The sequence below is a fragment of the Sinocyclocheilus rhinocerous genome, unplaced genomic scaffold, assembly GCF_001515625.1.
Source record: "Sinocyclocheilus rhinocerous isolate Xijiao unplaced genomic scaffold, SAMN03320098_v1.1 scaffold306, whole genome shotgun sequence".
NCBI lineage: Eukaryota > Metazoa > Chordata > Actinopteri > Cypriniformes > Cyprinidae > Sinocyclocheilus > Sinocyclocheilus rhinocerous.
In genome coordinates, this window is record NW_015662161.1 from 220363 (window position 1) to 236042 (window position 15680).

Genomic DNA, 15680 nt, shown 5'->3' on the forward strand with positions numbered 1-15680 from the left:
ATCCCTAATTGTCTAATTCTAAACAAGTACTGTAATACTTCATATATTAAATCTTGCCGTGCTGCAGATTTTCCACTCACTAGACTTGTTAGAACAGACATTGAATCTGTACATATTACAATATTATTTGGTTGTATTTCTTCAATCCATTGTGGTGCTAATATAATTGCTATTAATTCTGTAGTAAATACAGACATATGATCTGATATTCTTTTGCCTATTTTTATTTTAAATATATACTGCTGTTGTCCTTCCAGATTCAGGATCCTTTGACCCATCCGTATATATCTGTAACTGTGAATAATATGCTTGACAAGACAACAACTCTGCACATCTGCTTCTGTTTGGTGCCTCGATATCTGGAAGCGACCTACAGACAGTACGCCTTTATGCTGAAAGGACTGCGAGAAGTGGCAAAGGTACAGAAATACTACACCTCCACTTAAATGAGAGAGATCATTACATCTGTCATTGAGTGTTTGATGTGTCTTACCATTTGTTAGATTGAGCTACTGAATTAGACCACACCCCTTTCCATAACCGGTGTTTCTGATTGGCCAGGGCTGCACTCCTAGGTAGTAGGGACATTTAATGAATTGTAGTTGAATAAAATCTGTTTGCTACAGGAATGTAAAAGCCTGGATATTCAGTTCCATCTGCTGTCAGGAGAACCTGGACAGAAGCTGCCAAGCTTTGTTAAAAACGGGAAGTTTGGAGCAGTTGTCACTGACTTTAACCCCCTCAGGATCCCTCTCCAGTGGATTGAGACTGTTAAGAAACACCTTCCGTCTGACGTCCCTTTCATTCAGGTGTGTTAGTCATTATTATTTGTCTTGTGCACGTGCTCTTGCATGCCATGTGCTCGTGTACTGATTTGAAACCGTGTTACATTTTCCTGCCGCTCTGAATCAAGGTTGATGCACATAACGTGGTGCCTTGCTGGGAAGCGTCTGAGAAGCTGGAATATGGAGCCAGGACGATACGAGGCAAAATCACTAAACTTCTGCCAGAATTCCTCTCAGAGATTCCTCTTGTGGACACTCACCCACACTCTGCTTCTCGCACAGCAAAGGTTTGATCAAGGATTCTACTGTAGCTGTTCCAGAGATGTGATTGTTCCATTTTTATGTCAATTTTTAGATGGATTCTGACCTGAAGTATGATCATATGAACTGCATAAATCTGATGAAAAAAAATGCAGATTTTCAAATACATTTAAAATATATGTGTTTAATAAAATCAATGAAATAAAATATGAATGATGTTTAAATATTAAAATAACAAGCAAAACAAGCGAGGGGAAAAAAAGAAGAAAAAAAAACTTGGTAGGTTACCATTTCATATGTATATATTTTTTATTTTTCAGCCCAATAGTATTAGTGGAATGGTAATATTTATTTATTGATTCATTTTTTTAACTATAATAATAATAACAATAAGTATTTTTAATTGTTGTTGTTGTTAGCTAGTGGTAATGCTTATTATAATTAATGTAATTATTGTTATTAATAATAATTGCAACAACAATAACAGCAATATATATTTTGCATTATTATATTTAATATTTATCTTATATATTTATTTGACAGTAAAATAGTATTCTTTAATTGTTTTAATTTTCATAATATATAATAAAAATATTTGACTAATTATTATTATTATTATTATTGTTGTTGATTAGTATTAATAATTATCATAAATGGAATTATTCCCAAAAAATGATAACAATAATAATAAATTAAATAATATATTGTTTATTATTATTATTTAATCTTTTTTTTGCAGAAAAATAGTAGATTTGGAATGATAATATATTTATTCATTTGTTTATTTATTTAAAATTATTTAAAATTTAAATGTAATATTATTTAAAAAAATAAGCAAAAAATATTTAAAGAATAATAATTATTCTTTATTAGAATTAATTTCATTATTATTATTAAAAATAGCAATAACAACAACAATAATATATTATTTTTGTATTATTGTTGTTGTTGTTTTATTGAATGGGGAAAAAACAGGTTTTCCTTCTTTTTTTTTTCTTTTTTTTTTTTTATCCTTAGCTGATTACTTGCCTGTTGTAATCTGTGAAGCACATTTTTTGTGTGCTTTTTTTCTTTTCACACATGTTTTGTTCATTGTTAGCGTTCTCAAATGCATTATGACTTTAAACCATAGACTGTATAAAAACAAACCCTGGTTCTACATAAAAGGTGTTTTCCCCATCTTCTTCATTTCAAATTCTGTGTTTCAGCCAGTGGACTGGGAGGAGGTTCTGTCGTGTCTTGAGGTGGAGCGCAGTGCTGGAGAGGTGGACTGGGCTCAGCCTGGCTCCTGTAGCGGCATGGCCATGCTGGAGTCCTTCATTGACCAACGGCTGCGTCTCTTTGCCACTCACAGAAACAATCCCAAATGTGACGCCCTCAGCCATCTCTCCCCATGGATCCACGCCGGTCAGTTTACACTCTGTCTTAGTGCTTTTTTGATGTTGTTCATGCAGTGCTATAAATGGGGTTCAAAACAATATTGTTGGATTGGCCAAAAAAAAAAAAAATTACAATTTATTTTGTGACCCACTGAAGTCCTGCAGGTTTGGAAAAACCTGAGAGATTGATTTTTGATCTTTATTTTACACCATCCACTTCTAGATGTAGTTTAGGGGTTCTAATAGTTGGCATGTTTTCTCTTGAAGGTCAGTTGTCTGCTCAGCGTGTGGTGAAGCAGGTCGCCATGCTGGAGTCCTTCATTGACCAACGGCTGTGTCTCTTTGCCACTCACAGAAACAATCCCAACTGTGACGCCCTCAGCCATCTCTCCCCATGGATCCACGCCGGTCAGTTTACACTCTGTCTTAGTGCTTTTTTGATGTTGTTCATGCAGTGCTATAAATGGGGTTCAAAACAATATTGTTGGATTGACCAAAAAAAAAAAAATTTAAATTTATTTTGTGACCCACTGAAGTCCTGCAGGTTTGGAAAAACCGGAGAGATTGATTTTTGATCTTTATTTTACACCATCCACTTCTAGATGTAGTTTAGGGGTTCTAATAGTTGGCATGTTTTCTCTTGAAGGTCAGTTGTCTGCTCAGCGTGTGGTGAAGCAGGTCAAACGAGAAAAGAACGCCAGCGAGTCTGTGCTGTCTTTTACCGAGGAGCTGGTGGTGCGCCGGGAGCTCGCCGACAACTTCTGCTTCTACAACCACAACTATGACAACATTTCAGGTGAGCGCTGTGTCCGTGGCTTTAATCGCTCGCAGGCTTTCTGCAGGTCTCAAAAAGTTTTAAATTGTATATCTCACAGGTGCGTATGATTGGGCGAAGAAGACTTTGCAGGATCACGCTAAGGACTGCAGACAGTACCTTTACACAAAAGAGCAGCTGGAGAACGCCAAGACCCATGACCAGCTGTGGAACGCTGCACAGGTAGCTCAACATTGAAGTGTGTTTTCTGGTGGTTTCATAGTATAATTTTTGTCATTTTTGTCTCTCGAAACCACTGCTGTAATGGCAAACCCAGTGAATCGAGCCAGTAAATGCATTGAAATGAAGTCTCCTGGTGTGTTGTAGCGTCAGCTGGTGTTAGAAGGGAAGATGCATGGGTTTCTGCGCATGTACTGGGCAAAGAAGATCCTGGAATGGACTGCATCTCCTGAAGAAGCCCTCTCTATTGCTATATATCTGAATGACCGTCTGTCTTTAGATGGCTGCGATCCCAACGGATATGTGGGTGAGAAACCTGATGCTTTGATTGCTCTAGCACATCAAATACATTCTTATAATTAATTATTAAAGTAGTAGTAGAGTTATATGTATATGTGACCCTGGACCACAAAACCAGTCATAAGGGTCAATTTTTCAAAATTGAGATTGATACGTCATCTGAGAGCTGAATAAATAAGCTTTCCATTGATGTATGGTTTGTTAGGATAGGACAATATTTGGCTGAGATACAACTATTTGAAAATCTGGAATCTGAGGGTGCAAAAAAAAAATCAAAATATTGAGAAAATCGCCTTTAAAGTTGTCCAAATGAAGTTCTTAGCAATGCATATTACTAATCAAAAATTAAGTTGTGATATATTTACAGTAGGAAATTTACAAAATATTACGGAACATGATCTTTACTTAAAATCTTAATGATTTTTGGCATAAAAGAAAAATCAATAATTTTGACCCAAGGTATTTTTGGCTATTGCTACAAATATGAATTATGCTGGCTGCAAGCGGAAGTTTGATGTGGCTCAGTTTGAGAGGAAGTACGCTGCTGTAAAGGAGACCTCCAAGAAATCTGTCTAGTTTCGTTGGTCAAATTCTTGCTTGGTGACACGTAAAACTTGATGCTTTGGCTTCTTTACATTGGCGGAGAAGAAATATATGAACTAACTGACCATTTTCTTTTAAAGACATATGTTTGGACACAGCTGCACCATATGTCAGAGCGCTGCCCATAAGGCTATGACACATATACCAATTTGTTTCCAAATATCTGTGAAAAACATAAGTTACTTGATATAAATGACTTTTTTAATGTTTTTCATTTTGAAGAAAGGCTTTAGAGAAGCTTATATCTGATGACATCACTAAGTGTGTTTACATGCAAAGCAAAACATTGATAAAACATTGATGTGTTATTAAAAATTGAACAACACAAGAAAATGTGTTTTATATGAGATTTGAAATTATACTGTTTTGATATCAAAGTGTAAAGAGGGTTTTTTTGTGCACTCATGCTACTGTTCAAATATTTGGGGTCTAATTGTTTTATGTTTTTTTTAAAAAGAAAATTATACTTTTATTCAGCAAGGATGCATTAAATGGATAAAAAGTGACAGCAAAGACATTTGTATTGTTACAAACTATTTCTATTGAAAAATGCTGTTCTTTTGAACTTTCCCATCAAAGAATCCTGGAAAATAAGTATAACAGTTTCCACAAAAATATGAAGCTTTCATCATTGATAATAATAAATGTGTCTTGAGCATCAAATCATCATATTTGAATGATATCTGAAGGATCATGTGACTGAATACTGGAGTAATGATGCTGAAAATCCAGGAATAAATGACATTTTAATATATATTCACATGGAAAGCAATTATTTCGGTAACACTTTATTTTACGGTGTCCTTGTTACACGTGTACTTAGTATTATAATAACAATAAATTATGCATAATTTACATGCAAGTAACCCTAATCCTAACCCTAACTATATAGTAAGTACATGTAGTTAATTAATATTACTCAGTACTTAAATGTGTAATTACACTGTAACAAGAACACCTTAAAATAAAGTGTAAGCTTTTTTCAAATTTTATTTTCATAATATTACTACTGTATTTTTTACTGTATTCTTAATCAAATAAATGCAGCCTTGATGAGCATTAGAGATTTCCCTAAAAACATTTATAAATTGTACCGACCCCAAACTTTTGAATGGAAGTGTATATATTGTTTTTGTATATATCTGTGCGTATACTGGCTATTTTGCAGTATCTCTGAATATCAACATGATTACATGAGCACTCATTAATGTAATTGTATACACAGCATTGAATACGTTGACAGCGCAACTATGAATGATAGTATTTGAATAAAATAACTACAGAGTGTGTGGCAGCCCACGAGGGTTGAATTTGACAGAAAATGAGACCGAATTGGAGGCAGAAAAAGAGGCAGAAACAACACTACGTAATGTGACCTTACTTATTGAGAGCTGACGATGGTCTTTTTGACACACCACCTCACGGAACATTTCTCTGAAGCGTGAAGACATGAGGTTATACAGGATGGGATTGACCACTGAGCTCAAGTAGAAGAAGACACCAGAAAGAAGATGCACATACTCAAAGACATGGTGGTTCTCTGCAGTCCAGTCATCAATGTAGCTCCACATGACACGATCGATGTGAAACGGGGCCCAGCAGATTCCAAACACAATCACCAATGCACCTGTCAAATACACAGCAAGTGTATTAGAAATGACAAATTAAAGTAAATGTGTAGAATAAATTCAATTCAACACCAAATAATAATAATAATAAATCAAACAAATTATATCTTTTAAATATATTATATTATATTTTATATTATATTACTTAGTGGTTTTCTAAGATTAGTGGATCATGTTCAGAGATAAAGAGATTAACTTTTAGGAGACTATTGTGAACCTGATACATTTACTAAAACATTCAATTCATACATTCACTAAAAATCACCAAAACACAGGTTATGTATTCACTCTCAGGCCATCCAAGATGTAGATGAGTTTGTTTCTTCATGGGATCAGATTTGGAGAAATTTAGTGTTAGCTTTTTTCAAATTTTATTTTCATAATATTACTACTGTATTTTTTACTGTATTCTTAATCAAATAAATGCAGCCTTGATGAGCATTAGAGATTTCCCTAAAAACATTTATAAATTGTACCGACCCCAAACTTTTGAATGGAAGTGTATATATTGTTTTTGTATATATCTGTGCGTATACTGGCTATTTTGCAGTATCTCTGAATATCAACATGATTACATGAGCACTCATTAATGTAATTTGATACACAGCATTGAATACGTTGACAGCGCAACTATGAATGATAGTATTTGAATAAAATAACTACAGAGTGTGTGGCAGCCCACGAGGGTTGAATTTGACAGAAAATGAGACCGAATTGGAGGCAGAAAAAGAGGCAGAAACAACACTACGTAATGTGACCTTACTTATTGAGAGCTGACGATGGTCTTTTTGACACACCACCTCACGGAACATTTCTCTGAAGCGTGAAGACATGAGGTTATACAGGATGGGATTGACCACTGAGCTCAAGTAGAAGAAGACACCAGAAAGAAGATGCACATACTCAAAGACATGGTGGTTCTCTGCAGTCCAGTCATCAATGTAGCTCCACATGACACGATCGATGTGAAACGGGGCCCAGCAGATTCCAAACACAATCACCAATGCACCTGTCAAATACACAGCAAGTGTATTAGAAATGACAAATTAAAGTAAATGTGTAGAATAAATTCAATTCAACACCAAATAATAATAATAATAAATCAAACAAATTATATCTTTTAAATATATTATATTATATTTTATATTATATTACTTAGTGGTTTTCTAAGATTAGTGGATCATGTTCAGAGATAAAGAGATTAACTTTTAGGAGACTATTGTGAACCTGATACATTTACTAAAACATTCAATTCATACATTCACTAAAAATCACCAAAACACAGGTTATGTATTCACTCTCAGGCCATCCAAGATGTAGATGAGTTTGTTTCTTCATGGGATCAGATTTGGAGAAATTTAGTGTTACATCACTTGCTCACCAACGAATCCTCTGCAGTGAATGGGTGCCGTCAGAATGAGAGTCCAAACAGCTGATAAAAACATCACAATAATCCACAAGTAATCCACACCACTCCAGTCCATCAGTTAACATCCCGTGAAATGAAAATATGTGTGTTTGTAAGAAATAAATCCATCATTAAAGGGTTAGTTCACCCAAAAATGAAAATTCTGTCATTAATTACTCACCCTCGCATTGTTCCAAACCCGTAAGACCTTCGTTCATCTTCGGAACACAATTTAAGATATTTTTGATGAAATCTGAGTGAGCTTTTCTGGACCTTGAACGTGGTAGTTACCTTGCTGTCTATGGGAGGGTCAGAGAGCTCTCAGATTTCATCAAAAATATCTTAAATTGAGTTCCGAAGTTGAACGAAGGTCTTACGGGTTTAGAACAACACGAGGGTGAGTAATTAATGACAGAATTTTCATTTTTGGGTGAACTAACCCTTTAAGGCATTTTAACTTAAACCATTGCTTCTGGCCAAAATGTAAGTCTATAATCCATAATGACGCTTCCTCCAGTGAAAAAATCCATCCCCTGTCGTCTCTTACATTAAATCCACCAACATATCTGTTTAGAACCGTTTTGGGCTGTTTTTGCATATTTCTCTCCTGATTTAGATGAAATGACTTTTTCACTTGGAGAAAGCCACAGACTCATATTCTGGCCAGAAGCAATGGTTTGAAGTTAAAACGTCTTAATGAGGAATTTGTTTCCTACAAACACACAGCTTTTCACTTCACAAGACATTAATCGATGGACTGGAGTGGTGTGGATTACTTGTGGATTATTGTGTTTTTATCAGTTGTTTGGACTCTCATTCTGACGGCACCCATTCGCTGCATTGGTGAGCAAGTGATGTGATGCTAAATTTCTCCAAATTTGTTTGGATGAGAAACAAACTCATCTGCATCAGATGGCCTAAGGGTGAGTAAATGTTCAGCAAAAAGTCATTTTTGGTGAACTATTCCTTTAATAGTCATTGCAAAAATGGGCTATGAAAAGTGACGTTAGTTCTGAGAAAAGCTCTAACATCATTTGTTTGCAGACGACACTACTGTGTTTTCTAATGCAATGACATTCACACATTTTAAGTGTCCAGATGTGTTTAAATCTATTAAACAAACTGTTACTCCTGGCACACATCTGCACTACTGACAGTGTTTATGAACTTGAGAATACATGACTGGATCTTAAGTATTTTGTTTGTATCTCAGTATCAAAGTACATGTTGAAATCAGTTGAGGAAGGCCACACAGCGTAGTGCTGACCAGCTATTACAATAAGCCAGATGCAGACTGACGCTATTACTAAATCAGATCTCCTTTGTATTTATAATAAGGCATGCGGCTGATAAAGCACAGATGAGTATTTTCTGTTCATCAGGACAGATTATAAAAGCTCACGCACAGGACAAGAATGTGTCATAATTAAAAAAGCTGGGATTTGACTCTTTATCTCTTTTTCTAGCATAATATTTAGAAAAGAATATTTGAGTTTTTCAGCTCTGAATAATGAACATTGGAAGATTGTTATTAATGTTCTTCCACACTGCTCATACTGAATCCTGAGCTGCTAGGTTTTATGATTTCACACCGTACATTTCTAAACCTTGGGTTAACATTCTTAATATTTACAAGATTAATAGCATCGACTAGATAAGTATGACAAGCATGCAATGTGTTGCTTATTCATCTGTGGAAATATTGCAACATAAGTCTACTTCAGTTGTTTTAAAGGAATAGTTCACCTAGAAATGAAAATGGGTCACGACATTTAAGAAGCAATGATTTGAGTTATTATGTTGACAAACCTGATATTATGCATCTTGACACGCCATACTGATGAACCCAAATTCAAACAAAACTGTAAAACGTTCCTCAACCCAGTGTTAAAAGTGGCATTAAAGTCAACATGAAGACAAAGTTGACCCTTGTTACTTTCCTAATACATATTCGTGATCTCATTATGCAAATTATTCCAAAGTAAAACAATTTTGTCTGATAACACTTTAGATTAGGGAACATTCACGATTCACTCTTAAATAGTTGCTTATTAGCATGCATATTACAGGCTGTTTATTAGTACTATAAAGCACATATTCTGCATTTTTAATTCCCCGACCCCATACCTAAACATAACTACTACAACATCTACCTTACTTCCTATCAATAAGCAGCAAATTAGGAGTTTACTGAGGAAAAACTCTTAACAGTTAACAGTGAATATGTGCTCACTAATCTAAAGTTACTTCCAAAATGTAATACATTGTATATTACTAGTTACTGTCTTTTGAACACTTTAATTTTAACCTGTGAAATGTGCTTCATGGTAATATCTAAATGAACTGAATTTATTCAAAGTAAAAAAAATATCGTACTCAATTGGCTATACCAGTGGTTCCCAGTCTTTTTGACTCCAAGGCCCATCATCGTCCACAACAATATTTACTGGACAAAGATTGAGGATGAGTAAAATATTTGAAAGCTTGGCATATCTAGAAAAATGTACATTCATAAAATGTATGAAAATAACACCCATGGGTTTTACTATTTTACACGACTTTTCTGGGATAAAGAAATCACACTTTTGAACGTATTCTACTTCATATATCCAGGCTTTCCAAGACCATAGATTTGTTTACACTTGGAAATCTGAAAGAAAATGGGTTGTGAATGTTGTTTCATGTTGCATCTGAATGATTAAAGGAATAGTTCACCCAATAATGAAAGTTTGCTGAACATGTATTCACTCTCAGGCCATTCAAGATGTAGATGAGTTTGTTTCTTCATGGGATCAGATTTGGAGAAATGTAGCATTCCATCACTTGCTCACCAATGGATGCTCTGCAGTGAATGGGTGCCGTCAGAATGAGAGTCCAAACAGCTGATAAAAACATCACAATAATCCACAAGCAGTCCATCATTAAGATGTTTTTAACTTCAAACCGTTGCCTCTGCACTGTAAAAAATTACCGTGAATTTAACGATAAAAGACTGTAAAAATGCGACAGTAAAAACCTGTTAAATGGTTAACGGTAAATTCCCCTACTATATACGGTGAAAAACTGTATTGGACATTACATGTATTGGACATTCATTTTATGGTAGTATACCGTTTTTGGAAGTGGAAAAGAATTCCCTGTTACATTTCAAATTTGATGTTTTTTTGTTAAATAATTATGTTTCTTCTTAGTTTTTTCTTATCAGTTTTGTATGTTAGGGTTGTGTGTTACACCGTTTTCATTTTGAAATTTGAAATTTGCATTATTTCAGTTTCATGTGTGTTACCATGATGGTGTTTAGCGTTTGTGTGAATGACACTGTGCACCTTCTATATATGTTATTATTTAAAAGCTGCTTCTGATGGGCTTTGGTTCATCATGTGACTTTCTCATCACCACCTGCATTTGGTGGTTATCAGTGTATTACAAAGGTACAAAACAGATTTCAGTACTTCAATAAGGTTGGTATATTAACATTATATCAGTTAATGAAATTACGGTATTTAACTGTAAATTTAAGTTTAAAAATGTAAAATGTTGCTACCGTATTTTTTACGGTAAAATACCGGCAACCACAGCTGCCGTTTTTTTACTGTAAATTTTACGGATTTTTTTTTACAGTGTGGCTTGAACATGAGTCAGTTACCCATAATATTATTATCTCATCTCGTCTGAATCAGGAGAGAAATATACACAGATCAAGCACCATTTACAAGTGAAAACTGTCCAGCTCTAAACAAATATGTTGCTGGATTGCGCTGTGAGAGACAACAGGGGATGGAATTTTTCACTGGAGGAAGCTATTATGTATTATGAGCTCATATTTTGGCCAGAAGCAACTGATTAAAGTTCAAACATCCTAATGATTGATTTGCTTCACCCGAAACAGCATTTCACTTCACAAGACGCTAATTGATGGACTGGAGTGGTGTGGATTATTGATGTTTTTATCAGCTGTTTGGACTCTCATTCTGACGGCACCCATTCACTGCAGGGGATCCACTGCTGAGCAAGCCATGTAATGCTACATTTCTTCACATCTTTTTGAAAGAGTAAACAACTTCACCTATATTTTCATTTAACCATTACTAGCAACCAACGGAAAGTGTAGCAGGGGAAACGGCACTCACAGAGCATTTTTGTGACTTGCCGATGACGTGCCCTCTGATGTATCCCATCCTGATTGAGCCCGATCTTTGAATCAAAACAGTCCCGTTCTCGATGCAGCTGCAGGCCGATCAGCACATACAGCACGGTGATGGTCAGCATCGGCAGGATGAAGAAGAGCAGCGCCGTCACCTGCACCAGCAAGTTGTAGATCCACCTATCGTGCACCACGGTACACACCCCCGAATCGGGGAAAGTGAGTCCAAAACGGGGCTTCAACGTCTCCACACTATGCAGACTGGTATTGGGCAAGGCACACAACAGCGAGACGGCCCAGAGCACGAGGATAACGCGCTTGGCATGAGCGTGCGTCGCCACATGTTTGGCCTGCAGAGGATGCACCACCGCTCTGTAGCGCTCGACGCTCAAGGCGGTCACGTTGAGCACAGACGCAAAGCAGACCGTCTCGAACAGGCAGGTTTTGAAGTAGCAGCCAGCGACGCCGAACAGAAAGGGATAGTTGCTCCAGAGTTCATAAAGCTCCAGCGGGAGACCCAGCAGCAGCACGAGGAGGTCAGAAATGGCCAAGCTGAACAGGTAGTAGTTTGTGGTTGTGCGCATCACACGGTGACGGGCGATGACTATACAAGTCAGGCTGTTGCCCAGCACACCGACTACAAAGATGAGCAGGTAGGTGACGCACATGGGCAGGAAGAAGGGTGAACGGCAAGGGCCCAGGTACTTCTCCAGGTAAGCGCTGCGGCTCAGACAGAGGTCCGACTGGCTCGCTGTTCTGTTGTGACACTCGTCCTCTCTGGTGGAGCACCATGACGCATTCACAGCGGCGTACAGCGAGTCTGGAGACGAGCAGTTGTACTGGATCATTGATTCTCACCAGGAAATTACCTGCAGAGGTGTAGCAGGTGCAAAAACAGGCAGGGTCAATAAAAAGCCAAAGACACAGTAAAACAGATGCATTCTGTGAAATATTAGTACAATTTGATGAAAAAAGTTCAAATGTAATTGATTCCTGTGATCAAAGCTGAATTTTCAGCATCATTACTCCAGTCTTCAGTGTCACATGATCCTTCAGAAAGTTTGGGGTAAGATTAAAAAAAAGAGAGAAAGAAATTAATACTTTTATTCAGCAAGGATGCATTAAATTGATCAAAAGGGACAGTAGGCTAAAGACATTTATGATCCTTTCCTTTCCTTTGAAATTCATTTAAACTTTCTATAAAAATGAATGGTGGTTTCCAGTAAGCAGCAAAAACGGTTTTAGAATAATAAGAAATAACCATTATTAATAATTGACACCAATAATAATAATTGAGCAGCAAATCAGCATATTAAAAACATTTCTGAAGGATCATGTTACATTGAGTAATGATGCTGAAAATTCAGCTTTGCAGGAATAAACTACATTTGAAAATAAATTCAAATAGTAAACAGTTATTTCAAATTAAACTAAATTGTAAAAAGTAATAATGCCATTTTAATTTGTATTACTGTTTTTTATCATATTTTAATGAAATTAACTTCTCAAAAAAAAAAAAAAAAACCTTAACGGCAACAAACTTCTGAATAGACATATATGTAGGCCTATTCATAATTTTTGTATATATTAATATATATAATTAACATTAATAATGGTACAGTTGTTGTGTTTGGAGTGAACACTATTGGTCCACCCTGAGCCATAGTTTCGGCCAGTGTATATTCTGAACAGTAACAAGTAGGTCTCTTGTATACTTTTCAGTTAAAATTAGAGTAAACAGACCCAAACCAAATTGAATAAACATATTCATTATGGTATGAGATGTTTAATATGTGGTGCTCAGCCCTGCTTCTGGAGATCTAATTGCCTGAAGACTTGAGTTCCTGTTCTTAAGCGCTTTTAGTTTGTTCAGGAGTGGCTACTTAAAGATGGAAATAAACTCCGGAATAGCATGTTTGTTTTTGTGGTTATCATTGTAATTAGTCAGACAGTTAGTAACAAATCCTATCTAAGATGTTTTTAGAACACAGCTGGAAATGTTCTATCTTTTTTTGTTTTTCCCCCATAGCCTGAATCAAATGTTCACATTTTTCATCCTTTATTTTCAGTTCAGATATGCCACATTATTTGATATTCTTCTTTTTAGAAGACATTATGTGACTTTTTGCTTTATATTGCAAGAGTACAACTGCAGATCAGAATACATTCAAAATAATCATCTATCAATAAATTACAATTAATAAACAAAAACAGATGCATACACACAACAATTATTAAACATATATAAACATATATATTAAACATAAGCATTTCTAATACCTTAGCATTATCAATAATAAGCCAGTTTAAAACAGACTTAACAAATAATAAATAAACTTAAATACTCAAAATAAAATCCATAAATCGGAATGCATTTTGTACTTACTTTGAAAAAAAGATATTAAATGGCATTTGTAATACCTTAGCATTACCAATAATAAGCTATTTTTAAACACACTTAATAAATAATAAATAGACTTGACTTAAATGTAATAAATAATCAAATAATTTATAATAAAATAAAATCCCTACGAAGGAATGCCGTTTTTGTAAAAAGATTAATTTCATTGACTTGTAATAGAAACGGAATTGTTATCACGTCTATACTTAATTAATTAAATAAATAAATTTAGCATTAATTTAATAAGAATTCGTTTCCATAATTCCCTAAATTGCAGTATAATATTGACACTTAAAGTATTGTAACTGTCTAATTTACACGGCAAACATCTATCAGTAAACTATGATAAATATACAAATAAGATGTGCAAATACATAACCTCAACCTATATTTTTTGTTAATCAATATTTGTAATTTTTATGACAACAAACAAGCTGCTTATTGTCATAACAAATGCTGTCTAAAGCAGAAATATTAGTGAGATTAGTAACATTTTTATTTAAAATGTAATGCTCAAATGATTTATTTGGTAACAAAATGAGAATCTTCTTTTGCAAAGTTTCAAAATATCTGTGTTAGTGCCCCTTTTTTTTTTGCATTAATTTTTTGCAGTGCATTAATGTCTAAAATACATTTCATTTCATTAATGGCCTGGCAAGATGAAAGGAAAACCTACCTGAGTAAAGTCTGGTTGAAATGGTGTTTCTCAGACTGGTGTTCCTGAAGGACTGCTACTCATGACTGTCCTGCCTCTCCGTTGCTCCTCACACATCCCTCCTTCTCCAGCAGATCAGACTGAGCAGTAATCTGACATTACACGGTAAAGTAATGAAGAGAAATGCTCACTACACATACAAATACTCTGCAGACGTCTCCTCCTCCTTATAGAGAGACGGATGACCTTTCAAGTGCTGTCAGCATCTTTTCTACGTATGATGACTGGAATTGTCAGTGTGTAATATTTCACTAAAGCAATCGCACTAGTGACGTAGCTGCACACTGGCTTTCAAACAAGAACAATACATTCATTCGCACCCTAGTTATGATATGCATGTGTTTATATACAAGGCTGACAGCACATTTCTTAAATTAATGATTTTACAAAACAAAAACAAAAATATATATACATAATTATATCATAAATAAATACATAATTATGTCATATTTATTAATACATATTTTTAAATACATCAAAGAATATTACCTGCATCATTTTAGTTTAAGAAAAAAAGTTTAAAATTCACATATTTGTTATGCCCATGTTTTACTTTAATGAGAGCATCATTGAAACTGGCATGAGACTCTACTAGTTTGTGCAAAAGCTGATGATCCATTCATGATGATCCATGGATGATTCCAGCATGATCCGAAGAAGAAAGGAAACCTATTTTTGTTCAAAGGAGTTCACATGCTCATTGTAACACTTTTGCTTACATTTGATTAGTGATCTAGAAACAGTGTAAAACCTTCATTATTTCCTCTTCATTTCACTTTTCTTTGCTTTCATTTTTTTAAATCTTAAAATGCTTATTTTTTCAAGTTTAAAAAAATCCTATCCAAACAAAGTGTGTTTAACATTGTACCAATAATAACTAGTTATAACTTATACACATCAGGCCTGTGTGGTTTGTATCCACAACACTGAGTTGAAAATTGTGTATTGTTGTTTAGCTGACAATTATGATTAGTGTGTATGACCCTTGTGAAAAACAAGTGTTTCTAATTGTATGGAATTTGCATTTCTACTTCAAACCTTAAAAATAATAATACTAATCAT

At 35.0% G+C, this 15680-nt stretch overlaps 2 protein-coding genes across 2 annotated transcripts; one reads left to right on the forward strand and one right to left on the reverse strand.

The window, feature by feature from the left end:
- Positions 1-305: 305 nt before the first annotated feature.
- LOC107727487 (deoxyribodipyrimidine photo-lyase-like) lies at positions 306-4295 on the forward strand. The gene is made up of 9 exons (XM_016537360.1): positions 306-419; positions 627-809; positions 914-1072; positions 2255-2453; positions 2693-2833; positions 3072-3221; positions 3301-3422; positions 3567-3722; positions 4224-4295. Exons 1-9 carry the CDS (start codon positions 306-308, stop codon positions 4293-4295), a joined length of 1296 nt encoding a protein of 431 aa, XP_016392846.1.
- A 2286-nt stretch (positions 4296-6581) lies between these two features.
- Positions 6582-14755, reverse strand: nmur1b (neuromedin U receptor 1b). Its single transcript, XM_016537381.1, has 3 exons — positions 14580-14755; positions 11489-12371; positions 6582-6959 (listed from the first exon to the last, which is right to left on the reverse strand). Exons 2-3 carry the CDS (start codon positions 12348-12350, stop codon positions 6610-6612), a joined length of 1212 nt encoding a protein of 403 aa, XP_016392867.1. The 5' UTR covers positions 12351-12371; positions 14580-14755; the 3' UTR covers positions 6582-6609.
- Positions 14756-15680: the final 925 nt, after the last annotated feature.